Source organism: Oryza sativa, chromosome 4, assembly GCF_034140825.1.
Source record: "Oryza sativa Japonica Group chromosome 4, ASM3414082v1".
NCBI classification, from domain to species: domain Eukaryota; kingdom Viridiplantae; phylum Streptophyta; class Magnoliopsida; order Poales; family Poaceae; genus Oryza; species Oryza sativa.
The window spans coordinates 21,277,625-21,303,411 of NC_089038.1; the positions used below are offsets into that span (position 1 = coordinate 21,277,625).

General features: G+C 43.0%; 2 protein-coding genes and 1 pseudogene across 2 annotated transcripts; 2 read left to right on the plus strand and 1 right to left on the minus strand.

Annotated features, from left to right (window-relative positions):
• The first annotated feature begins 4,534 nt into the window (after positions 1 to 4,534).
• Positions 4,535 to 9,772, plus strand: LOC4335838 (WAT1-related protein At1g68170). Its single transcript, XM_015779033.3, has 7 exons — positions 4,535 to 4,782; positions 5,887 to 5,949; positions 8,145 to 8,261; positions 8,550 to 8,805; positions 8,905 to 9,063; positions 9,169 to 9,320; positions 9,427 to 9,772. Exons 1-7 carry the CDS (start codon positions 4,601 to 4,603, stop codon positions 9,569 to 9,571), a joined length of 1,074 nt encoding a protein of 357 aa, XP_015634519.3. The 5' UTR covers positions 4,535 to 4,600; the 3' UTR covers positions 9,572 to 9,772.
• A 1,257-nt stretch (positions 9,773 to 11,029) lies between these two features.
• On the minus strand, positions 11,030 to 12,383 carry LOC4335839 (uncharacterized). Its single transcript, XM_066310146.1, has 3 exons — positions 12,065 to 12,383; positions 11,593 to 11,961; positions 11,030 to 11,288 (listed from the first exon to the last, which is right to left on the minus strand). The coding sequence occupies exons 1-3, from the start codon at positions 12,194 to 12,196 to the stop codon at positions 11,193 to 11,195; spliced, it is 597 nt and encodes a 198-aa protein (XP_066166243.1). The 5' UTR covers positions 12,197 to 12,383; the 3' UTR covers positions 11,030 to 11,192.
• A 7,615-nt stretch (positions 12,384 to 19,998) lies between these two features.
• LOC136356217 (uncharacterized) lies at positions 19,999 to 21,295 on the plus strand (annotated as a pseudogene).
• The last annotated feature ends 4,492 nt before the right edge of the window (positions 21,296 to 25,787 follow it).

The following is a 25,787-nucleotide window of genomic DNA, read 5'->3' on the forward strand; positions in this document are numbered from 1 at the left end:
CCCTCTCTCACAGAGATTAAACTGGACAAGGCCTATTGGAAATTAAACATGCCATGTAGCTATAGAGTAACTCTGGGTGAAATAATTATACAAGCTTGAATGTGCAATGATGCTTTATAAATGCTACTACCTCCTTGTACAAATGTATGACGAACCAACGTCAAACGTAAAAAAATGGAGGGAGTATTTACTTATGTTGTTTATATGTATTCTCTTGTGGAATCTCTTAGCATGTAGGTTCAATGTTTCCTTCTTCTTAGGGATATTGTTTCCCACTTTGTACTTTGTATGTAGTTTGTTTGTGTGAACTACTCCTTAAACCATAACCAATTTTAAATTTTAAGTTCAATTTTATAATTAATTTTGTTCATTGCTTCATCAATCAATCTTTTTTTTGATCCCTAAGAGTAATATAAGTACAAAAGTTTGTACTGAATTATGGTCGGAGGAGATAACTGACCTTTAGGGACATACATGAAAATCATTGGTACAGCTACACGAAGGCCTTTTTAAAAAAGTTTTAAGCCCATGGATCATCTGCTACCATATGGAGTATTTTTCAGGACACATTCCGTGTAGTTTATTCGGCCCAGATTCCACCAAATCTCTTATTAATGGTGCAAAGTTAAAAATAAAACATTTGCTCACAATCATAAAAGTAAAAAGGAAAAAATAGACAACATGATTATAAGCCATAATCATATGAGAATAAGTATAATGTCTACGAAACACTCTTCCCACCTTCAACTAGTATTACGTGCTTGGTTCCTAGAGCTTGCTAGAAGTAACAATTGCGCCAACGTCAACCGCCCACCCAAAATAAGCCAGAAAAGAAGCCCGCCCACCCAAAATAAGCCAGAAAAGAAGCACTCATATTTTGTGGTCACGACAAGAGGTGTCCACCTGTCGACCTAGCTACTTCTAAATGATCGCCATCAACCTTATATCGTAACAAGTTCAATAACTTGCTACGTAACCCCACCCCCTCCCATCTAGATGAAAGGGGCTCAATACCGAAGACCTAGAACTCCGGTGAACCAATCACCGTTTGTTACTAATCCACAATCATTGAGGAGAGGGAGTGGACCTATGACGTTGACCAGATCCAATCTCACTTTGACTTGCCATAAGGAGTAAGCCATATAATAGAGAATCCTCCAAGAAGCCTTGGACCCTCGGTTTGGAATAGTTCTCCCTCACAGTTCTCCTCATGCGCCATTGTCCGACAGTTGAATAGAGAACACACTAGCTGGATATCACAAAGTTGTCACGATTCTTCCTTTTTACCCCTACGAGTTAATTTATATTACAATAAAACTTGTGAAATTCAGCCTCTTGTTATAGGTGGAATTCGTTTATACCTCGCGTACATCGTGCTTCTAAAATTCTCACCAATTAATTACTACATTCGTCATCCGTTATATTTTGAGACGGAGAAAGTAAATTTTTTAATGTAATCCTTGTATCTCTGTAACCTTTGTTCTTAGCACAGCTAATTTTGTCCGTTAGCTCTGTGTACATTTTTTTTAGAGGAAGCTCTGTGTACAGTTGGTTTCTTGCCTACCCGTTTTTTTCCAGGCCGTACGTGAAAGTTGCAACTCATCTATATATCCTCCATTTGCACGCAAAAAGCATACATACTCGCACACGGTTCCTCTTTCGTCCTCCACTAGTAGCATTTTCTATTTATGATCGAGTGAATTCATCCACAGATAGGACTTTCTCTTTTGTCTCTAGCCTTAGCTAAAAGTCTAAAGAGCCTCATCTTTTCGTTTATGCTTATACTTATTTACTAAAATTTAAATTTTCAACCTTAAATTTAAAGATGATTTTGGGCATTTTCTATTTATGATCGAGTGAATTCATCCACAGATAGGACTTTCTCTTTTGTCTCTAGCCTTAGCTAAAAGTCTAAGAGCCTCATCTTTTCGTTTATGCTTATACTTATTTACTAAAATTTAAATTTTCAACCTTAAATTTAAAGATGATTTTGGGTTCTTTCATCGAAGTTTATTTTTCAGCCTTTATTTTTAGATCGCTAAGACATATATAAAAATTTTATTCACAAATTATTTTTCGTTTACAAATATGTCGTTTGGGGGTGTAAGATCGATCGAGTAGTTTTTTTTAAAAAAACAAAAAACTTGAGTAAGCTAGCTAGGCAGGTGGATGTTGTATTGTACCGGTGTTTGGTGCCTGACGATTTAATGCGAAAGCTAGCAAGACGACCAATCCTTCCACCCTGCTTTTGTCGCCATGGATGATGGTACTACTTAGATGACGATCACTGATATTTTGTCCCAGCTCAAATTTTCTACGTGCTCTATTCACGGATATTGTTTATGTCTTATGTCTATCACGCCATGGATGGAGTACGAGTACCAGATATTGTTTGTCTAGTACTGATTATAGTTTCTAGCCATGCATTGTTTATCATCTTCAGGCCCCAATTGATTTTTACGAAAGACATAAAAATTTAAAGGATTTTAATCGTTTAGAAAGAAACTACAATAAAGATCTTTGAAACAAAATAACTGAATCATATCATTTCCTTTATAACTCCTATGAAATAGATAATCCTACGAATATTTTGAAACAAAGTTAGCAAAAACTTCAATCTCTTCAAAGATACCCCTCCGTTTCAAAATGTTTGACACCGTTGACTTTTCAGTACGTGTTTGACCATTCGTCTTATTCAAAAAATTTAAGTAATTATTTATTCCTTTCATATCATTTGATTCATTGTTAAATATACTTTCACGTACACATATAGTTTTATATATTTCACAATTTTTTTTTAATAAGACGAACGGTCAAACATGTGCTTAAAAAGTCAATGGTGTCAAATATTTTGAAACGGAGGGAGTATTCATTTTAGTCTTTTTCTCTCACCCGATTTTTGTTTTTCTTTTACCTAATCAGACTATAATTCTTATGTTTTTCTGTGTTGTAGATAATCCTACAAATATTTTGAAAGAACGTTAGCGAAAACTTCTATCTTTTAAAAAAATATTTATTTTAGTCTATTTCTATCACTCGATTTCTGTTTTTCTTTTACCTAATGAGACTATAATTCTTATGTTTTTCTGTGTTTGTACATTTATATTCATGTGTTTTTTTGTTTAAAAGAGCACTTAGTTTTGTAGCTACAGTAACATGCATTCTCCCATTAAATGTTGGCCGGTCACCAAAACGGAATCGAGCTTCATGCCATAAGAAGGAAGCCGGCCGGAAGCGTAGTAAATGTGTACGTGCATCCATGGACTTCACCTGTAGTGCTAGAGCGTACGGTGAGAAAAACCGGGTGAGATGTTTTTTTTTTTTGCGATGAACAGGGATATATTACTCATGCTCAGCACCCAACAGGTGAGTGATAAAATTATAAGCCAGAAAGTGGTTAGAGCCTCGCTACGCCCTTTATAAGCCAGGGCATGGCTGACACTATTTTGGTTACGGTGAATCTTCATGATAACAATATCTCTATTCCCAGCCATGAGGTGCCAATATCCCTATTCCCAACCATGAGGTGCTTTATCTCCCTAGCTAGGAAAACTAGCTCTGATCGTTCCTCCTCCTTTGACTGGATGAGTTGAATTGCCTGTAAGCAGTCAGATTCTATGATGAGATGGTAACAGCGGCGAATCTAGAAATTTTAATTTGTAAGCCTGAGCAAGCCTAAGAAGATATAATCATGTATTTCCCCGCAAAAAAAATATAATCATGCATATAAAATCCACACAACTACATATAGATAGGGTTATATCGATTAATATATATAGTATGGGAGACTTAGGCTGTGTTTGAGAAAGGAGAGATAGAGAAGATTGGGAAGATACGCAAAACGAGGTGAGCTATTAGTGCATGATTAATTGAGTATTAATTATTTCAAATTTCAAAAATGGACTAATATGATTTTTTTAAAGCAACTTTCCTATAGAAATTTTTTACAAAAAACACACCGTTTAATAGTTTGGGAAGCATGCACGCGGAAAACGATGTGTAATCTATCTCCAGTCTCCCAGAACGAACGCTGCCTTAATATATTGTTGCGTTAGCCTCTAATCACTTTGCTAATTGCTTTATTAATCAAGCAGGGTACGTGCTAGTACAGAGGGCGGAGCCCGGGCAAGTGCCCGTACGTGGTTCCACTTCCGCCCCTGGATGTACACTTGTACGTGCAGAAAGCTGGCTGCCCATGCGTAAGATTGCTCATCTCCGCTAGCTTTGGCTAATCGCCCCCACACGCGCGCGCCCCCGCCCGCGCCGAAGCCACAAGAAACGTGTTTGCATGCAAGGCCAGGCCAGGCCAAGCGAGGCCGCGCGCGCGCATCAGCTCGCGACGCGAGCCACCTGTGCCGCTGTGCGCGCGCGCCGCCTGGCGCCACGCACGCCATGCACGCGCGCGTGGGGTGGAAGGGTGAACTGGAGAGGAGAGCGGCGTCGCACTCGTGAAAACCGAAACGGAGACGAGACGGGACGTACGGCTTGGCTTTGCCTACTACTGCTGCTGCTGCTCTGCTCTCTCCTCTCTCTCGTGAGCAAGCGTAGTAGCCTCGCTCTCTCTCGCAGCCGCGCGCTTGGTGGGAGGGGGGGATTGGGGATGATGGGGAGCGAGTCGGGGAGGGCGGTGGCGGCGATGGTGTCGCTGCAGCTGCTCTTCTCGGCGCTGCAGGTCTTCATCAAGCTGGCGCTCAACGACGGCATGGACGCCCGCGTCCTCGTCGCCTACCGCTTCATGTTCGCCGCCACCTTCCTCTGCCCCATCGCCTTCCTCCGAGAGAGGTCAGGTCACATCCCATATACTACTATGCCCCCACTGTCCTAACCTGCTTTCTTGCTCTTGTTCTTCTGGGGGAAAAAAGCTCGAATTAATACCGGAATGCATGTGCATGCTCTGTAGTGTATCTGTGTATACTTGATGATTGTTAGTATTTGATAATCTCATGTCTCACATGATTATTAGTGCTTTCGTTTACTTGATCGATGATCATGGGCTTATTGAAGTTTAGTTACAGTGCACTTGACGTCTCAGAGTAGACTAAGCTTGGTTAACGATCAAGGGTTTTTTTAAGTTTTCTTCTTTCTTGTTCATAAATGTATTTTTCTTTCTTCTTTATGTACTATTAGTTACGTGCATGTAGTTCCAAATAAAAGGGCTAGCTCTTAGACGTTTCTCAACTAGATCGATCTGGCCTTGCTGAAAAACCAAGCGAACTAAGATTTTATCTGAAGTTTGGTGAATTGATCTCTCCATGTAAATATCCAATGATCTTTTCTGGCTTGCTTCCTTAATTTGTACTCTGCTTTCTTGTTTACTTGTACCAACTATCTTACAATTTATAGTCACCTGCAATTTTCTTATCTTTCTTCTGTCTAATTTTGCACATCACTTATCCTTAGTTGCAGTGCTGATTAAGTAGTATGCAATTTTTTGCTGTCTTTGTTGCAATTTTAGTTTGTGTCTAAAGAGATCCAACTAGGTTTTCTTAACGTTTTCTGCATCATGTAAGGGGTTCAACAATCCATTTCTAGGCCTAAATATATAATTCATGCTGATCTCATCACTAACAAACATATTATCTGAGTTGTTGGCTGTTAATGTGGTAGTTGAAAATGATGAGTGGTTGAAAATTATGACTAGCTATACTGAAGTAGTAAAGCAAACATTTTTCTTTCTTTTTTTATCATCCTGCGGAATAAGAATGAAGGAAAAGAAACCATTTTAGAAATTCTATATGTAACATATAAACCACTCCAAGATTAATAGAACATTGAGTAATCATGTATTTGACTTTTACATGGCGAGTTAAAGGCACATTGCACCTAACGACTTTTATTTGTTTGTTAGATTCTGCAATTAGTAATGATAAATGTTCTGTTGTTCAGGAAGAAACGACCGCCTCTAACCATGAAGGTGGTGCTGCAACTATTCTTGTGCGGGTTGTTTGGGTAAGTACTTGCTATTATAATTCCTAAGTTAAACTCTTATTTCAGAAGTTATCTTTTTGTACAAACAGGTCAATATCCCCCCCCCTCTTTTTTTTTGCTTGTAATTGCCTCTAACTGATGTTTTTCAACACAACTACATGTTAATTCAAAGCTTCTTTATTAGAAGCTCTGTCATGTTGAAGGTATATAAAAGAAAAGTCATGCTGATTGATCAGAAACAGATATTGAATATATATGAGTGTTCACTTTTCCTTCTTTATGTTTCCATGAAAAAAATAAATTATGTGTTGTGCATTGGTGAAAGGCACTTGCTTCATGTTAATCCAGTTATTAGCCTTACTGTGTAAGTAGTAGTAGAACAATGAATGTTTATCATTTGACAGCAGTGTGCCCCCAATTCACCATATACTGCATCACAACTTATATGGTATATCAACTCTTAAATATTTCTTGGTACTCCGTAAATATTTTTCCAGTGATTCTGATAACCAAAGTTCAAATGCAGAGTTCCATAAACATTTGTGTAAAATGGATATATTAGTAGTCAGGAGGTTCAGGGTCTATGTTCATATTTCCTTGGTACTCGCTATATATTTGACTAGGAGCCAAATGAAGATCTTACACTATGTCAAAAATTGAGTAGCCGAGTTGCCTCAACAATTTCATCCAGATGTAAAATCTTGAAACAAACGAAAGAAATTTATAAACTACACCAAGAATAATAAAACTTGAAAATTACTTCCTTCAAAATAAATGATGCATTTACCAATTTTTTTTTCTGTATTAGATGTGTTGACCACAATAACTTTTGTGTCCAACTGCATACACAAGGATCATGTTGATCTCGAAGCCGTCACCTGAGAATAACTAGATGACATGGCACACGTTGCAGCAGGAATTTTTGTGCCACGGCAGGAATTTTTTTGCATTGCATAAAGTGCGATGGTTACATGAAATTGGAACTAAAGCAAAAAAGTATAACCTTTTAGAGGAATAGAATAAAGGAAATGGGGATTTTTGTTAGGTACAAACAACCAAGAGGTTGTATAACTGCTAAATCTGGACACAAAGTGAAAATCACATATAGAAAACAAAAAATGAAGTTACTTACCTTCATTGATCAAGAATTATCCTAACAAAATATATGCAGGCATGTAGCAAAATGAATAAGTCCACTAGCACGGACTATGAAAGACCTTGATCAGATCGGTGGTATTGGGCTGTCTAAAGACGAGGCTTGAGGGGATTAATCCAATGGTGAAATTCTTATGGTGACGTGGCTTCATGTGGTGCTTGTTTTATAACAATAAATGACTTGTAGTGGGTACCAATTATATAGGTAGTAAGGATAGGCCCGCACAACACATCACAATTAGTTTCCCTTCTAAATTCCATAGGAATTGCCATACTCTGACTACCCATGAATCGTGTTGAATTCACAATTCACATGGTACGCACAGGTTGTCATGAAGATGGTAATTGCTGGACACACTCATCAATTTAGGGGCATCATACTACAACTTGTGCTCTACTAACACTAGATTTCAGCAAAGGTTGGTATACGCATTCACTCCCTGGGAAATTTTGGTTGTTACATATGGCCTTCGATTACATGTTTATGTTTCAACCAATCAATTAGTAGACCACTGGCTTACATTTTGAAGCTATATCGAAACGAAACAAGCTTAACATTGTTTCTCATGCCTAAATGGCCCAATAGACCTTCCTAAAGCCTGAGCACCTAGTTATGTCCTTGACAACCTGGCTAGATTGCCTAATTGGGATAGGCATAGTCAAGGCAAACTGTTATCACAGAAAAAAACTTTGGTTAATTCAAAATATCTCCGAATGTGGAAGGGTCCCTTTGTTGTGCAATATCCTTCATCTTGAATGGCATTACTTACCTTTCAATGTTTGTGATTTCCAATAATTTAGTGTAGTACTCATTATATTTAGGAATTTAAAGCTTCCTGTTGCTCAACCGAAAACTCATCGAACATCTTTAGTACAGTAAAAGTGCATGAGATCCTCTGTGCAATCAGTGTGGAACACAAATATTGAGGATGATATTAACCATGGCTTGGTAGTTTTTCTTTCTTTCTCTTATGTAGATTACTCTGGATAATATGTGCTACTTACAGATTTTCTTTCTTTCTCTTATGTAGATGACTGTTTTTCTGATTACACACTTGCAGATTTTCTATAAACCAGAATCTCTATGTGCTTGCTATAAAGTTGACTTCAGCAACATTTATTACTGCTATCAGCAACCTGACACCAGCAACCACCTTCCTTCTTGCTATATTGACCAGGTTACGGATTTACCACTTATAGCTTATATGTTTAATTTCAAGGCATACAGAGATACTCCAGCTTATATCTCTGACTATTTCTGTCTAATATTATCACCTTTGAATATATATTACTTCAAGAACTGGCTAAAAGTATGTTGAATTTCAACTACAACAGTTATGTAGGAGTATTCTTTCAGCAGCCAGAACAGTTTATATTTTCCGTCTTATTTGTAAAAAAAATATGGATATAACAAAGCCATAATTTTTAAGGGTTAACATTAGTTTCCATACTGAACAAAACAACAGGCTCGAGACCTTAAAACTTAAGAAACCTGCTGGACAAGCAAAACTTCTAGGAACACTTGTAGGCATGGGTGGTGCAATGTTGCTTACATTCTACAAGGGACCAAAGATCATGGTACTCGACCAACTTCCCCATCCCAAATTTGCCCACCTCACTGAAAATCCCCAGTCGCACCCAATATCGACGGGCAATCAAATTATAGGATCGTTCCTTGGTATAATCAGCTGTTTCACCTACGCGACATGGCTAGTCATCCAGGTCATAATCTTACACTTAGTTTCTTCTTTCAACAGTGCGCCCACTCAACTGTTGCAGTTCTAATGTTTGGTATTGATGCATTTTTTTTGCCATTTACAGGCGAAAGTGAGCAAGGTTTACCCGTGCCACTACTCGATCGCTGCAATGGTGTGCCTCTTCGGCGCACTTCAGTCCACGGTAATGGCACTTTGTGTTCACAGGGACATGGAGCATTGGAGGTTAGGACTTAACATCAGGCTCTACTCATCGGCTTACGCGGTACGCGGTTCATCCGGCATTTCATATTTTTCATGGTAACAGCATGATCGATCCTTACATTTGTTCCGAGTCTAATGAGGTTAGCACCCTTGTTGATTCAACCAGGGACTCATAGCATCAGGCTCCGCGTTCCCTCTGCTGTCGTGGTGCCTGCGGAAGAAAGGCCCCCTGTTCATCTCCGTGTTCAGCCCGCTGATGCTCATCTTCGTCGCGCTGATGAGCTCGATCATTCTCAATGAGGCGTTGCACCTCGGAAGGTGATGGCCACCATTTCCTTTCTGGATTCATGCATTGCAGTTCAATGTGTAATGTGGACACCAATTTTCTCATGGCGAGTTCTTGTGTTGTTCTGCTGTAATGCAGTGTGCTTGGTTCTGTCCTGATTGTGGGTGGCTTGTACATGGTGCTGTGGGGCAAAGCGAAAGAGGCGGCTGATCTGTCTGAAGATGAAAATCAGGGCAAGGAATCCATCCCTGTGACCACTGGCGGTGAGAATGAAATGAAGTGAAGAGAGCATTGGGCCTACAGGTTGCTATTTGACAGAAATGACAGAAAGATATGATTCTGAAATTCTGATAGAAATATAGAATGTTCGGTTTGGATCAGGCATTGATGTTTCTACATCGATTCATCTCGTGTATTGTGGACGCTATCATTTGTCTGAATAGTCTGATACTGTTAATCTGTTATTGCCGTGGATTTGCTGCTATTCCCAGATTTGCCTTTTATACCCTGTAATCTTATTAGAGCTGTGATTTTCATGCTACTCTCTTGATCAGGGGCGGTACCACCCATTAGGCGGGGTTGGGCGGCCGGCCCAGCTACGGCCCGCGCCGCTCTAACCCTCCATATCCTTCTTGGGCCGCCTACCACAACATCCAATTCACAACTGGCCCATAAATAAGCAGCCTAAGTGTCTAAATTAATCCTGCGTATATGATGCTTTCCTGAGTCAATTCCTCGACGCTGCTCACCCCCGCCCCCTACTATAGTTAGGTGCCTAATGTTTTTTTCTCTCTCTCCCTTCTAAGCAAAATAATAATCATTTTATTCTAGGTATGCGATATCTTCTCATATATTTATGTGGCGGTATGTCATGAGATCCTTCAACCAGACCTGCCGAAACCATGCAACCAGTAAGGGTTCAAGCCCAAGACGTCAAGTTCATCGGGGGCGAAGCCCCCCATGGCGAAGACTGTGAAGCAAAGACGGCGAAGGGTGAAGAATTGCGCTGGTATCCCACAAGGCTGAAGGCATCTTGGGCGAAGACTATACGGCGAAGAGTGTATGACGAAGGAAGGTGACTTCGCCATAACGAGTCCAGCTTCAAGAAGACCCAAGAGGCCATCCCAGCCGCTCAAGCCCGGTGGCCATTGGGCCAACGTTCGCCAGTCGGCCCTTTAGAGGCCCATATACCTCAATTACACTGTATACCCATGTAAGTGTCCCTTTCATAAGGGCAACCATGTAAATTCCCCTGTAAAACCCAAGCCCTAATAGGGAACATGTAATAAGATTATAAATAGACCCCTAGGACATGTAAGAGGGGGATCCCCAAGAAAAATTCAAAAGATAATACACTTCACCGTTTCCAACAACTGTTGAGTAACCACGTCCTTCGACGTACGCAGTTGTCACTTCGACAACAACTGGCGCCGATCGTGAGGAGGCGAACTGGCGCCTGGGTGGATATATTCATATATTTATTTTTTAAAAGATATCTATCAACCATGCTTTATGAATTGACTCATATTTGCAAATTGATATGTTTACTAGTATCTTTTTATGTATGATGAATTATGTATGGCGCAAAAATTATTACTTTATTTTAATATCATTTTTGTTTTTTGTTTGTTTTAATTTATTGATTATACTATATGTTTATATGATTACAAACATAAATATGGTATTTGTTGTGTTTAGTTGCTCTTTATCAAGCATTTTTTTCAGGAATCTCAGAAAGGGATTCAGTGAACAGAGAGCACTAGTCTCTGACAGAATGCATGGGGATTACTGTTTTTACAAACGCATGGTTAGGACTTCGAGCAATCTACAGAGGAGAAAGCAGTAAACACTAGTGATTACAATAGTAAAAAAGAACTATTACTACTAGTTGTACTTCTACTCTACTACCAGAGAGCCGAAAAGAACAGCATCATGACGAGAGGAACGGCGAGCTGCACCTGCACCGTCCTGGCTCGAGGCAGGGTGCCCATCCCCACGGCCTGCAAAAGGCGTCACCACCAACCAATGGAGCAAATTGCAAAAGTTCGTCGTCAGTCAGAGAGCGAGCTACTAGGCTAGAAAAAGGTATGATGGATGCAAAGGGAAAAGGAAAAGTAATATGAGCTCGCAAAGATGCAGCAAGAAAGCTCTGAGAAAAAGGTTTTTGGGGAGTTACAAGAAACTAAAAGAAATGAAATGAATCAGATGTTTGCTGGGTTGCTTTGGAGTTTATCAGAGGAGGAGATGGCATTGGCATCCAAAGAGGTGATGAACAGTTGTTTGATTGGTTGGTTGGTTGGTTACCTGCTGCTGTTCCTGGCCGGGGGTGGGCATGGGCAGGACGGTGGCGGAGTCGGTGACGCCGGCGGGGAGCGGCACCGCCGGGCTGCTGCTGATGAAGGCCGTGCTCGTGCTTGCCGCCGCGGCGGCAGGCGACGGCGCGCCGGCGTTGGCTTCAGCACCCGCATTGCCTCCGGGAAGCGCGCCGCGCGGGCTCCGCCGCTCAGACGGCAGCGTCGGCATGTCGCCGCCGCCGCCGTCGTCCGAGCCAGGCAACGGCGGTATCGCCGGCGCGGGCGCGGGCGCCCCGAACGGAGCCGGCCGCGGCGAGTAGTCCGGCACCACGACCGTCATCGGTACCTTCTCCTCGCCGTAGCCACCGCCGCCGCGAAGCTAACGGCAAACGCGACACGGCGCGGTCAGTAATGTGACTGCAAGTGATCAGAACACCCAAACCAACACAACACTACACGCACGCGCGCCAACGCGCACTTACCTGTTCGACGTACGCGCCCGCGCCGCGCAGGTGGAAGAGCGCGCGCGCCGGCTGCACGGCGGCGAGCGAGCAGCACAGCAGCAGCAGCAGCAGCAGAGGCAGAGCCGAACCGCCTCGCATATCTTTCCTCATTCCTCGATGCTCCTCCGGTGTCCGGTGGTGGCGCTCGTCCGAAACCGCACGGAGGGAAGGACGCCCGTGACTTTGTAGCGCGCGCGGGTGGTGGTGCGTGTGCCGTCGGCCGGTCTGCCCGTGTGCAGTGGACACAGCGTCACAGTGCGTGCACCGGGTCGCTGCAGGCTACAGTACAGTGCAGCGCGAAACAGCAAAAGAAAGCGACAGTGGATTTTAAACTCTCCAGAGAAACGGTATTACCTTCTTTGCGTATCAAAAGTTTGGAAGTTTGCTTGAAATTGGAACTATGTGACAGAAAAGTTGTTTGGGTATGAAAGGTTTGATGTGATGGAAAGTTAGAAGTTTGGAAAAAAAAACTTTCAAACTAAACAGGACCTAAATAGTTATGAAAAAATAATAAAAACATGTAGATATACTTTACAAATAGTATACAAGTTTAAATTCAGCTTCTACATGTAATAAAAATAGTATTAAACGCCTGCATAGAGTATTAAATATAGGCTCTATGCGGCTAACTCTAATGGTACATATTGCGACTAATTTGCGAGACAAATCTTTTAAACCTAATTGCTCCATGATTTAATAATGTGGTGCTATAGTAAACATTTGCTAATGACGAATTAATTAGGCTTGATAAATTAGTTTCGCAGGTTTATTGACGTATTCTATAATTAGTTTTTTTATTAGTGCCCAAACACCCCTGCGACAACCTATATAATATCCGATGTGACGCACTAAAACTTTACATCCCTGATCTAAACACCCCTTAGGCTCCCAGTATGTAAAACGAAGCAGCGTTTAACGCGTGATTAATTAAGTTTTAGGAAATTTTTTTTCAAAAATAGATCAATGTGATTTTTTTAAACAACTTTCGTATATAAACATTTTGCAAAAAACAAACCGTTTAACAGTTTGAAAAGCGTGCGCGTGAAAAAACGAGGAGAAGAGGTTGGTAACCTAGACAAACGAGCTGAGGTTTAATCTTTCTTGTTAAATTTTTTCAATCTTTTAGAGCAAGTTTAATAGTATAGCCAACTAATAGCTCTAATTTATCTATAACCAATCTAATAGCTCATTTATACAATAGTTACATACTACACTATTAATACATAGTCCCACCTATCATACACACATTGTGTCTTAAAGTCTGTGCTACAACTGGCTATAAATGTTACCCGTTGTTTTTCTCTCTTCTCATTTATCTTCTTAAAATATGTTTGTAGCTGTCTTATAGCCTGCTATTGTACCTGCTCTTAGGGCACCCACAATGGTTATCTATAAGCTATCTACAAGAGAACCATGTCAGCATATTTTCCTACTTGGAAGATATTAAATGGAGAGAGGGAGCAAAGCTATCTACTAACTTAGAGATAGTCTATAGAGAAAAACGAGACAATGCATAAGAGAGCTATAGATACCCATGTAGACATGCTATTGAGGTGATTTATTATTAATCTAGTCTATTGCTGAGATGTATATGTTTTATAGAGAGCAACTTACTTTATTATTGCGGGTGCTCTTATTATAATAGAATAGTTACCATAGAAAGCGGAAAATGCGAAGCAAAAAGGGCAGGAAAGGACGGGCTACGGGGGCTAGGCGGCCGGCCGGGCGGTGTGTGTTGGCTGGGCGAAACAAAAGGCTGCGACAGATAAAGCGGCTACCTTTTCTCGGGCGTGGTGGCGGCAGCAGCAAAGGAGGAATCCACCGATAATTGAAGCATCGATGGGTGGGGGGTGGTGGCGCGGCCACCGGAGCACGTGGCCTCCAACACGACCTCCAAATGGTCAAAACCCTCTCTCTGTGCGTTGCCGTTGTTGCCAGGTTCCCCCTCGATTCGATCGATTGATTGACCCTCCCCTCTTCCTCCTCTCTCCTCCTGTGCACAACTGCACACCGCACAGTGAGCCCCCTGTACAGCTTGGGGCTCTATGAAAAAGATGAATCGATGGCGTCGCGACGTGCTTGCCTCCCTCAACTTTGGGGCTCTTAGGAATAAGTCTACTTTGCCTCCCTTTACAAATGGGTCCGGTTAAAACACACCCATCAACCATAAAACCGGGTATAACCCATCCTCTAACTTACAAAACCGTTGCAAATCAACTCCCTCAGCGATTTCGGAGGCAGTTTCGTTCTACGTGGCACTTACGTGACGGTTTGACTTAGTATTTATCCCATGTGGCATCGACATATCGCTCAAGTGGTACTAAAATAAAAACAAACCTAAATAAAAAAATAAATTTTGGGCACATTTGTCAGTTCTTCAGCTCCTCTCTCTTCCCTCTTTATACTCGACGTCGATTGAGATGGAGAGAGCAGGAGCAGCGAGAACTCGGCGGAGCGACGGGAGCAGCAGGACAGCGGGTTGATGGCAGCATCGACGGTGTTGGTGTCAGCAACCGGGAGCTCGGCAGAGTGGCTTGGCGGGAACAGGGAGAGAGCAGAGGTGAGGAAGCCTCGCCGCCGCCTCCTCTCCTCTCTCCTTGCCTCCCCCCCGGTGTCACCGGCAACGAAATGCGCGTCATCGTTGTGGCAGGGATTGAGGTGGAGGCGGAGAACAAGGTCGGTGTTGGGAAGGAGAGCGGAGGAGAGGAGGCAACGACAGCGATATAGGGAGCTGGTGAACATGAGAGGGTGCTGAGCCAGCATGGGGAGTCGTTCCCTTTGCCGAGATCGACGCCGCCGTGTTTGCACGCCATTTGCAGTGGATAGCTCATCCGCTGACCTAGCCGTCGAACTCGGCGGCTTCCACCGTTGTCCTCGCCCTCTACCATGCTCTGTCTCGCCGCCGCTGCCATCCACTGTCGTCTGCCGGTTGATGCCATTCACCATCCACCTTAGAAAGAGAAAGGTTAAAGAGGAGAAAAGGTAGCTGACACATGGACCCTAAATTTATTTTTATTATTTTATTCATTGACATGTGGGTCCCATTTAAGGTTTGTTTTAATTTTAGTGCCATGTAAGCATCACGTTGATGCCACGTGGTATAAATACCAAGTCAACCCGCCGCATAAGTGTCACGTAGGACGAAACCGTCTCTAAAACCACTTGGGGAGTTGATTTGCTATGGTTTTGAGTTGGAGGATGAGCTATGGTTTTGAAAGTTGGAGGATGAGTTATACCCGGTTTTTCGGTTGAGGGATACTATTCAACCAGGGGTATGAGATGAGGGAAGCAAAACAGACTTATTTCGATACTCTTATGGCGGATCAATACTATATCATTAGGGAGTTTGGGACTTTGGGTTCGGGCGCAGCACGGCAGTAATCATCTTCCTGATCATACAGCCCAAGGGAAGAGGAGCCCATGTGTAATCCCCTAGCCCAACTAACCGGCCGGGCCTTTGTTGGGCTTGGCATAGTGTGATGGGCCAGACCAGTTACGACCAAATCCAACCAGGGCCCTCACATCCTGTTTTGAACTTAGGCAGGTTTAGCATAATTTTCTCGTACCCTCGTAGTATGGTAGTTTGTTCGGATAAGATCACAAGACTGCATGGTTCGTGGTGAATTTGCATACAAGGCCAACAAAAGAGGAAAATAAAATCATGCGAGTAGTCTCTCATGCTAATGAGCCGTTTGTGATTAAAAAAAAGAAAAAACAAATATCGATCCATATGGTTCACGATTACAAATGGGAGGTTAATTTTCTCTAAAAAAAACGCTATCATATACTCCCTCTGTACCAAATTATAAAGCCTATATTTTTTATACAGTCTTCAATGACATATTTTGACCATTAACTTATGACATGTTATATTTTTAACAAAAATAGAATATAAATCTAGTGATATAACATGTATAATATTTATCATATATATGGTTAGTATAATTATTACACAAAATTATCAAGTTTAATTTTTCTTAAAAAGAGCGCGCCATATAATTTGGGACGGAGGTAGTATAATTTCCCAATTTGATCATCTCTCAAAATCGATCTACCCGGTACACCCATGCTGCTCCGCCTCGTCCGCCCTCTACTCCGCCGCCATGCACGCGGCGGCGGCGCCGGCGCCGCCGCGAGCTCTCCGACATCGCGTACGTACGCCTCGGCCACCGGAAGCACTAGTGGCCATCTCTACTTGGTGCTGGATGACTGGAAGGAGGGGTACAGCCTGCACAAGCTCGATCTCAATGCCAACTCCGGCGACGGCGGCGACGACCCTTCCCCGCCGCGGCGCCTCCCCGCGCCTCTCCTCCGGCTAGGTTTCCGGACGCTCGGCTCGTGGCCGCACATCAGCGCCCTAGGCAGCAAGATCATCTTCATGGGTCAGCGCCGCCCAGATCAGTTCCGTGTCGACGGCGGCGGCGGCGACGGCGGCGCCTCATCCTCGTCTACGACACGGCGACGGCGGCGGTGGACGTCTCGCACCATCTCCCGGACGACATGCACCTGGTGACCAGCTACGACGCCGTGGCGGACGCCGGGAAGAACAGGCTCTACCTGCTGCTGCCTCAGTTCGAGCGGTCGCCGTCGCCGTCGCCGTCGCCGGAGCCGCCGCGCCGGCGGCCGCCATGGCCAGGGGCGCCAGAACGCGGCGTGGACATGGCGCCCTACCCCTACGTTGAGAAAGTGGAGAGGGTGAAGGCCGGGACCAGGCTCTACTTGCTGCTGCCTGATCCGTTTGATCAGCGGTCGCCGGAGCCGGGCCGCGCCGCCGTGGGCATGCCCTACCTTGAGAAAGTGGAGAAGGTGTACCCCAAGGAGGAGGAGGAGAAACCGGCGGCGCGCGGCGGCCGTGGAAGGTCGTACGGCGGCGCCGGCGACGACAACGACGACGACGAGAAGGACAAGTACTACCGCAACAGATTGACCGAGCGGTGGTCGTGGCGGACCAGCACTTCGCCGCCGCCATTCTCCGGCGGGAGGCGCATCACGGGGCACGCGCTGCACCCCGACGGCCGCACCATCTTCGTCTCCGTCGAGAAGACCCACGCCCGCCGCCATCCCGGCGACGAGGACGACGAGGAGGACGGCACCTTCTCCTACGACACCGAGCGCGGCGGCGAGTGGACGCGCCGCGGCGGCTGGCGCCTGCCGTTCAAGGGCCAGGCGCACTACGACCGCCACCTGGACGCGTGGGTCGGGATCGGCGCATCCTCCTCCGGCGCCGGCGGCCACCCCCGCCTCGTCGCCTGCGACGTCGTCCATCTGTCTGACGCCGCCGACGACCCCGCGCCGCCGCCGAAGTGGACGGCGTGCGAGGAGACGCTGACGTTCCTGCAGGGCGGCGCGCCGCGGGAGCGGAGGGTCGGCGGCGATCCCAAGCTGGTGCCCATGGGTGGGGGCGGAGGCAAGTTCTGCGTCGTCGAGAGCGCGCCGCGCGCCGGGCTCGAGCTGATCGGCCTCGGCTCGCTCCTCGGCGACGGCGACAAGTTCGAGCTCCGCGTCACCGTGTTCCATGCCAAGTACGGCGAGAACGGCGAGCTGCTCATGACGACGACGGCTTCGGCGGCGGCGGCGGCGTCCCACACCTACGCGCTGTCCCGCTATCTCTCGAATTTCCATGCGCCCGCGTTCTGGATGTGAGCCACGCGAGTTAGAAATTAAAATGCGTAATTGCTTCAAAACTGATAGGTTTCATCATTTTTGGTACGACAGCGGCGACGACGGCGACGACGAGGTCGAAACAGCGTACGAGAGCGGCGGCGGCGACGACGATGACGAGGTGGAAACAGAGTACGACAGCGACGACGAGGTGGAAGCATGGTACGACAGCGGGACGGAAACATCGTACGACAACAGCAGCGACGACGAGGAGGTGGAACCATCGTACAACAGCGACGGCGAGGTGGAAACATTGTACGACAGCGACGATTACTACAATAGTTTAAAAGAGAAAGCCTTAGGCCTTGTTCTTTTAGGCTGGGTTTGGGGGGGGGGGGGGGGGGGAATGGGCCAAAATCCCCGTGTGCTATCCCGGCCGGGTCGAATTTTCTTCCGTGGCCCATGTATGCGTTCGCCTGGGCCGGGGTGGGAGTAATTCTCCACCGAATCCACACCAATCCCACGGGGAGAGAAAAATCGCCTCGGAGACGATTTTTTTTCCAAGCCAGCCGCAGCGCTCGGCCTCCTCGACTCCTCGCTGCGCTAGGGTTTGGAGGCGGCGCGAGGTCCGGGAGGCGGCTCTAGGGTGGAGATCCAGGAGCAGCATATCTCCAGCCGCTGCCGCTCTCCATCCCGCCCTCGGTCGCCGACGATCTCCATCCAGCTTCAGCCGCCACCGGTCTCCATCCCGTCCTCAGCCGCCGCCGGTCTCCATCCCGCTTTAGCCGCCGCCACCGCTCTCCTTCCCGCTCTCCATCCCAGCCAGTCGCCGGCGCTCGCCATCTCTCCTTCCTCGCTTCGGATTCACCGGTTGCGGGAGAGGGCAAGGTCGAGGGCAACAGCCCGGACACCAAGAAGCAAGTCTGATTCTTGATCTCCTCTTTTCCCACTCAGAAAAGATTTTGTGACTTATCTAGTGGATGAATTTGTTGCTAGTTGATGTATTGAGTGGCTGTATGGATTGAAGTATCAGTCATGTTCTGCTTAGAAGGAGGGGTGATGTGGTTTGTAGTAGTAGAACCTGAAACCACAGAAAATTCCATGCACATCTCTATGTGTGTGCGCAAATCTTGCCTATCAGTTGCTCTGTAATCAAGGAAATATATATTTGAATTGGCAGATCCTATATTTCTGAACATGGGCTCTCTTCTTTCTTTTCTTTTTTTTTTGTGAGGGAGAAACCTGGTTTGTTGATTCTCCAGGAATTATTGTAGATGCAGTGGGAGCACACCTAAAAAATAAAAACTAGTGCACTCTGTTGTTGCTGTCTAGAATGCATCACTTTGCTTTTGGCCAAGGTCATTTGAGCTTCAGATTGAACGACCAATACTATATGCCAATTGAATGAGCAAGAAGATACAAAATTTTTTAAAGTCATGCTATGAGGTGGTCAGGTGGACACTGTAGTATACATTCTAGTTTTGGTAATTTTTTCCATGGCTTTTTGTTTAGCAAAATGCCCTTGTTAAAACTTGAGAAATGTAGCTGTCCATCTTTTGTTCGAATACCTATTTTACTCTTAGCAATCAATTTAGCATATTTATCTATTCTGAACTGCTACTATGTTCACAACTAGTTTTAGGAAACTGGGTGTTCAGATATATTACTAGAGGTCATACCATACAAAGCTATATAAATTGCTATTGAATGACAAAAATATAATCTGTTGTGCTGAATTAAATTTCAGGAGAGGCACAGGCGTGTGGGGTTGGCAAAAGTAAAGCTGAAGGAGTTGATATTACTCAAGGTATTTGAGAAAAAACTAAATACAGTTGTACTTACATTTGCCTGATATGAAGCATTTAATCTTGCCCTTGCATATTTACTAGAGTAACAGAAGTAATTTGAAGTTGGAGAGAGAGAGAGAGAGATTGTAGGTACAATGTTATGTGATCTTGCTCAGGTGGCAGATGGTCTCAGTTTTTTTTTGCTAGTGAACAGGAGGTTGTTATTTTCAAGTAAACATCCTACCCTAGAAGGATATCCTCACTTTATTAAAGTTGCTATCTCTGAGGTTTAAACAAAACTAAGTACACAAAGTACTTCTGGAACTAGTCAAAATCTGAACACATTATTGATCCCCCTCCTCCCATTGCAATCTGTTTATTTGCTGAAAGTATTAAAAGTATTTATGCATGTAGCCACCTTGAATGCCTCTAATTTCATGTTTAATAATATTGTAATACATATGCATATTATTATGTTCTCACACATAGTTTAAAGTATAGTAATTCTATATCTCTTTTAGTGATAAAATCAGTTCGAGAATGGCGGATGAAATTAAAAGGAGGAGAGAAGAGGACGATGATATGATGCTTTTTGTTTTTCCTGCGATGTATATGCTGTGCGGTACGACAAATAGTGAGAAAATACCTAGACATATCTCAAGACTATCCGGTAAAGAGCGGCTTCAAGAAATCCTTGAAGGACATGTAATGGATTGTAAAGTTGCATTCCGCATGGAGCCTCATGTTTTCAAGACAATAGCGAATTATCTTAGAGAGGAAAAGTTGTTAAAGGATAGTAGAGGCTTGAGGATTGAGGAGAAACTTGGGATATTTATGTTCATGCTCGCCCACAATGCAAGCTTTCAAGATCTACAGTATGAATTCAAGCATAGTGGGTCTACACTTCATTGGCATATTAAGTCTATTTTCAAGATAATCCCAGCTCTCACCTATAGATTTCTCAAGCTTCCTCATGCCGACCAAACGCATTGGAAGATTAGAACAAATCCTCGCTTCTTTCCTTACTTCAAGGTGAATCTGGCACTCAAACTAGAAATGAATATCTATTCCTTTTCCAATTAAATAACTCATGCATATTCTGTCCTTTTCTTCCCTTTTTGCTGCAAAATTGCATAGGGGCTATTGATGGCACTCACATTTCTATAACTATAGATGGAGAGAAGGCAACTCCTTATAGGAACAGAAAAGGGACTTTGAGCCAAAATGTGATGGTTGCTTGTGATTTCGACCTAAATTTCACTTTTATCTCATGTGGTTGGGAGGGGTCTGCAACCGATGCTGGGTCCTTAGATCAGCAATGAATAGTGGCTTTCAAGTCCCAAATGGTAAATTTTTTCTAGTAGATGGTGGTTATGCCAACACACCACATTTCATTACTCCTTATCGTGGTGTTCGGTACCATCTAAAGGAGTTTGGACGTGGTCATCGTCGACCTAGAGACTACAAGGAGTTATTCAATCATCGCCATGCCATTCTGAGAAACCATGTAGAGAGAGCTCTAGGGGTTCTAAAGAAGCGATTTCCCATCCTGAAAGTAGGCACTTTCCATCGGATAAAGAACCAAGTGCGGATTCCAGCAACTGCTGCGGTGTTCCACAACATGATCCGGTTGCCTAATGGTGATGAGGGCTGGTTGGACAACCAACCTGATAATATAGAACCTACTAATTTTGTCGATCTACCAGAAGGTGACAGTGAATACCAAAATGATGTGCCATCTCTTAGCAATAAAATGATCAGTGGGAATAATATTAGAGATATGATTGCTAAGAAGATGTGGGAAGATTATGTTCGTAACTAGCAAGAATAGTATAGATAATATTTTGGTTTTGCATGATTTGTATTTATTTATGCAATCAACATTTATGATATGGACAAATTAATAGTAAGCAACGTAGTTTGTATTTTCTCATTCAATAAAATATTGCAATATAGTTATGATGTTTGGAAGACTATCTCCGAAAGCAAGCCTATTGCAGCAGCAACAAAGGCATCTACAAAAGAAGGCATCACCAAAGAGCTGTAGCATACAGAAGAAGAAGGTTTCTCCAAAAGGTAGTATCTAACTTGTTTTTTTGTGAAGTATTTTCCTTTCATATTAATGATTACAAATTTTACTTACTATAATCTAATTTTGTCTAATAGCTTAACAATCAAGAGCTTCATGGAACCCGGGACTAGAAAAGGCTTTAGTTGATTTACTTCATGAGCACAATAACCCACATTACCGGTGCCAAAACGGGTGGACAAGTGAAGCATGGAACAAGGTCGTCAAAGAATTTCGTGACAGACATCCCTATGTCACCATGAATAAGCAACAGATCCAAGATAAGGAGAAGGAGTTAAAACGAGATTATAGGTTGCTTAAGGAGGCAAGGAAACAGAGTGGAGCTTCTTGGGATAATCAACGGTGCATGATTGTTGCCGATGATGCTGTTTGGGCAAACATAATTACGGTATGATATTTTGAGCATAATTGTTTTGTCCTCATTCAAATCACTATTATTTGTATTCATGCCATAATTATCTGTTTTTGTATCTTGTGCAGTCAAATGAGAAAGTAAGGAAGTTCAGCAAAAACAAATCTTTTCCTCTCTTTGAATCCTTGGGTGAACTTTATGATGGTAAATTTACTTGATGCCATAATTCTTTGATTCCTTGTGCTTACGTTCAGTGCAGCCAACCTTGTTATTTGTTTTCTTCTCTCGTTGTTTGGCACTGCTACCTTCTTTCTTTGGCTTCTTCACATATCCTGCACCTGTACTATGTTCCTTTTGTATGATGTAGTCCTCTTAGGAAACAACAGTAACATAGCTGATTAGTTATGCATAGTGACATTTCTCATATCCGCATATTGGAAATCAATGCCAAATTATTTGGTTGCTCATGATGTTTACTAAGATTGAGGCTTTAAATGGCTGATTCTGTTTGCTAGTGAACACATTCTTTTTTGGTGCAGTATGATCAATGTTCCATTAGTTATGCATCTCCCTTCTCGGATCTAGTATTTTCCCTAATAGGTATATACTGAAACTTTTGTATGGGTAGTGAATTGCAACCTTTTTTATAGGCCAAACTGCTGAGGGCAACATGAATTTCACTTCTATTGAGCCATTCCAACATGCTACTCTCATACAAGTGAATGAATATCTTGAGAGAAGTGACTCTTTTCCTGATGTAAATTGGGTTGCTGATGATGATGAGACCACTGAAGTTCAAGATGAAGATAATGCAGTGGAGCATGAAAATCAGGGAAGCCACATTACTATCACCTCAAGAGCTAATGGAGAAAAGAATGTCAAGAAGACCAAATCTACTGAGAGAGAGAGAGAGAGAGAGAGTAGAAAAGACACCGAAGAGGAATAAGAGGAATGATGTTGTTGATATGATGGAAAGTTACTTGGAGATGAGAAAAAGACAATCTGAGGAGGAGGAAGCAAAGAAGAGGGAGGAGGAAGCAAAGAAGAGGGATGAGGCAAGCAAGGTTGAAGATTGCTCAATAAGGAACTGCATCACTGTTGTGGAATCGATGGAGGAGCTCTCAAATGAAGAAAAGGTCAAATCTTTTGGAGTATTCAAGGACGTGCAGAATAGGGAGATCTTCATGAGTGCAGGGCCTATGACTCGTCTTATATGGTTAAGAACGATGCTGGTAAGTTTGAATTACTATTGTTACTAGCATAATCTTAATTTGTGCAATTCTGAAATTCAATTCTTCTACACTTAAATAGGTGCATTTTTTTAGCCACGTTGCACTTTGTTTATGATGCGATTGTGTAACAATGCAGACCATGTAAGAATGACCTTTGGACCAAAAGGATATTGTCTTTCCAGGTACCCGTTCATACTTTTATAATTTTGACATGATTTTCATGTTATATTTATGTCAGGTTTAGGCTGAAGTTAGCATAATTTTGACATAATTCTTGTTAGTATGCCTCTGAACTTTTATAATTTTGATTCTTGTCAGCATGCCCCCTCTCTTCTGTCATGCAGCCATGCTAGTGTGTGTGCGCGCGCACCACTACTACTAGTACATATCTACATCGATCTACATACATTCCTTGCCTACCACCTTCTTCCTAAAATCAATCTATCTATCTATTTATCTATCGATCTATCATGCGTGCTTGCTGTAACTGATTAACTGGCAGTGTGATCATCTCTCTCTACTGCTGCTACATATATGCAGTGCTATGCTGCAGGTATAATGTGCTATGTCTGCCTACCACAAATCTAAGCTAATTGTGACATGGTAATAAAGCAGGTGCTAGAGTGATTCTCTCTGTGTGTGTATGTGAGTGTGTTTGATGTGTAATTGTATCATTGCTTGTGCTCAACAAAAACTTGAGTACAAGTAACCATCTTTTGCATATTTATCTGATTTGATTCAAGTTCATTTTACCTGTTGTTTAGTTTACATATTAGCAATCACCATTGTCTAGTGTCTAAGACTTGTTTCTTTTTGGTTGTATAGTTCCATGGCCCATTTGCTAGTTGTGCCCATTGGAAGGAATCTTTTGCAAGATAGTTCATAGAGACCGCTTGAATTGTGAAATGCGATGGATGAAGGACAATTTTTCCTAACTGCTTCTTAATTCATGTAGCTGTGATGGTTGCAGGAACCATTTTTTTCTATAGGATTAACACTTGCTTGATCAGACATAGATATATTATTTAGTTTGATCGGATAGAGATATATTACGTTCAAAGAACCTATTTTGTAGCTTGCTTTGCACAATGGCAATTGGATGTTTACTGCCTGTAGAATTTAATCTATCCAAAATTATAATTTTTAATATTCTCGACTATTTTTAGAATCCATCTGTGGTAAATCCATGATTTTCTATCTTTACGCTTTTTAGAATTATTTTGCACGTTGAATTTCTGTTCCATTTTCATGATCGTTTTTTATCTTGTCATTTCTGAATTATTTTGACTTTCGTGACCTTCCAGCTTTTTAAATTTTATCCGAATTTTGCATGATAGTTTCTCACGCTGAATTTGAATGGTAGTAATCCCTTCTAATCTCACCTCTAATCCCACCTTCTACTCCAAATTGCTAGCCAACAGGGAAATCCCAGCTAGCGAACAGGGGAATAGAGGCCAGGAGATTGGGGGAACAAGGGGATTGGGGGGAAGGGATTGGGTGTGGGGAGCGGGGACAACCCAAACCCCACGTGGGTTGGTTTTCCTTTGGATTATTTCCCACAGCTAGCGAACAAGGCCTTAGGGGGTGTTCAATAGTAGAGATGAGTATGGTCTAAACAATAAAAGATTATTTAGAAACCGTGTCTTTACAATACTTGAGACGATAAATACTCTAATTATTAACTCAAAAAATATTCCTTTTGTTAATATTCTTTCCATTTTTTTACCCTCATGCAACCATATTTCAATATTACGGTGATTAAGAGTTGTTGTTAAGCCATTGTTCTGCATAATAACGATGTTTTGTCTCTCCTATTTCTCTTTCTTCCATGTCAACAAGTATTCCTAATTAACAACGCTAAAAGACCACTATTGATAACCATTGTACATGTCTTATTTTTTATAATTTCTGATAATTTATAGTTGTAGAATCTCCATCTTAAAAAATAGTTATAGAATCCAATGAATAGACCACAAGCATAAGCTAATTTCCTTAACTTTTCTATATTTTCGTTAAGCTACGTTCTTATCAGCCGCTTCTTAGAATTAAAGCTTCCCAAAAGACGCTTTTCGTGGCCACATGTTATGAAGTAACTGGTTGGCTGTAGTTGGGCTAGCATAAACATCAGTCACGAGCAATGTTTTAAATAGCGGGCTAAGACATTTCGTGATTAATTTAGCGGGCTAGGTTATTTAGTGGTTAGCTTCTCAAACAGCTACAGCGTACAATTTAGCCGCAACTAAATTGTACATGAGAGCAAATAACTAGAACCCTTCTTAAACCCTGGTCACGAGAAAATCCAGAGGAGCTTCACATTTTGTTTAGGCAGGACGTTCACCGTAATTTCCTCGTGTGATTGCGGTTTGTTGGGATAAGATTGCAATTTGTATTTTTTTTTGTTGCGAATCTCCAACAAAGGAGGAGATAATGGATAATGTTTCACCGTCATCGGAGATTAATTTCCCTCCTTAAAAATAAAAAACACACACTAATTTTTCGGTAATTGCACGGGTTAATTAGTTTCACAAAATCGATCTAAGCTTCCATGCTGCGATCCATTCTCCGCCGTCATGCAGGCGGCGGCGTGAGCCGGACCATGTGTTCGCCGCCGTCGCGTTCGCGTGCGTACGCCGCCTCCGGC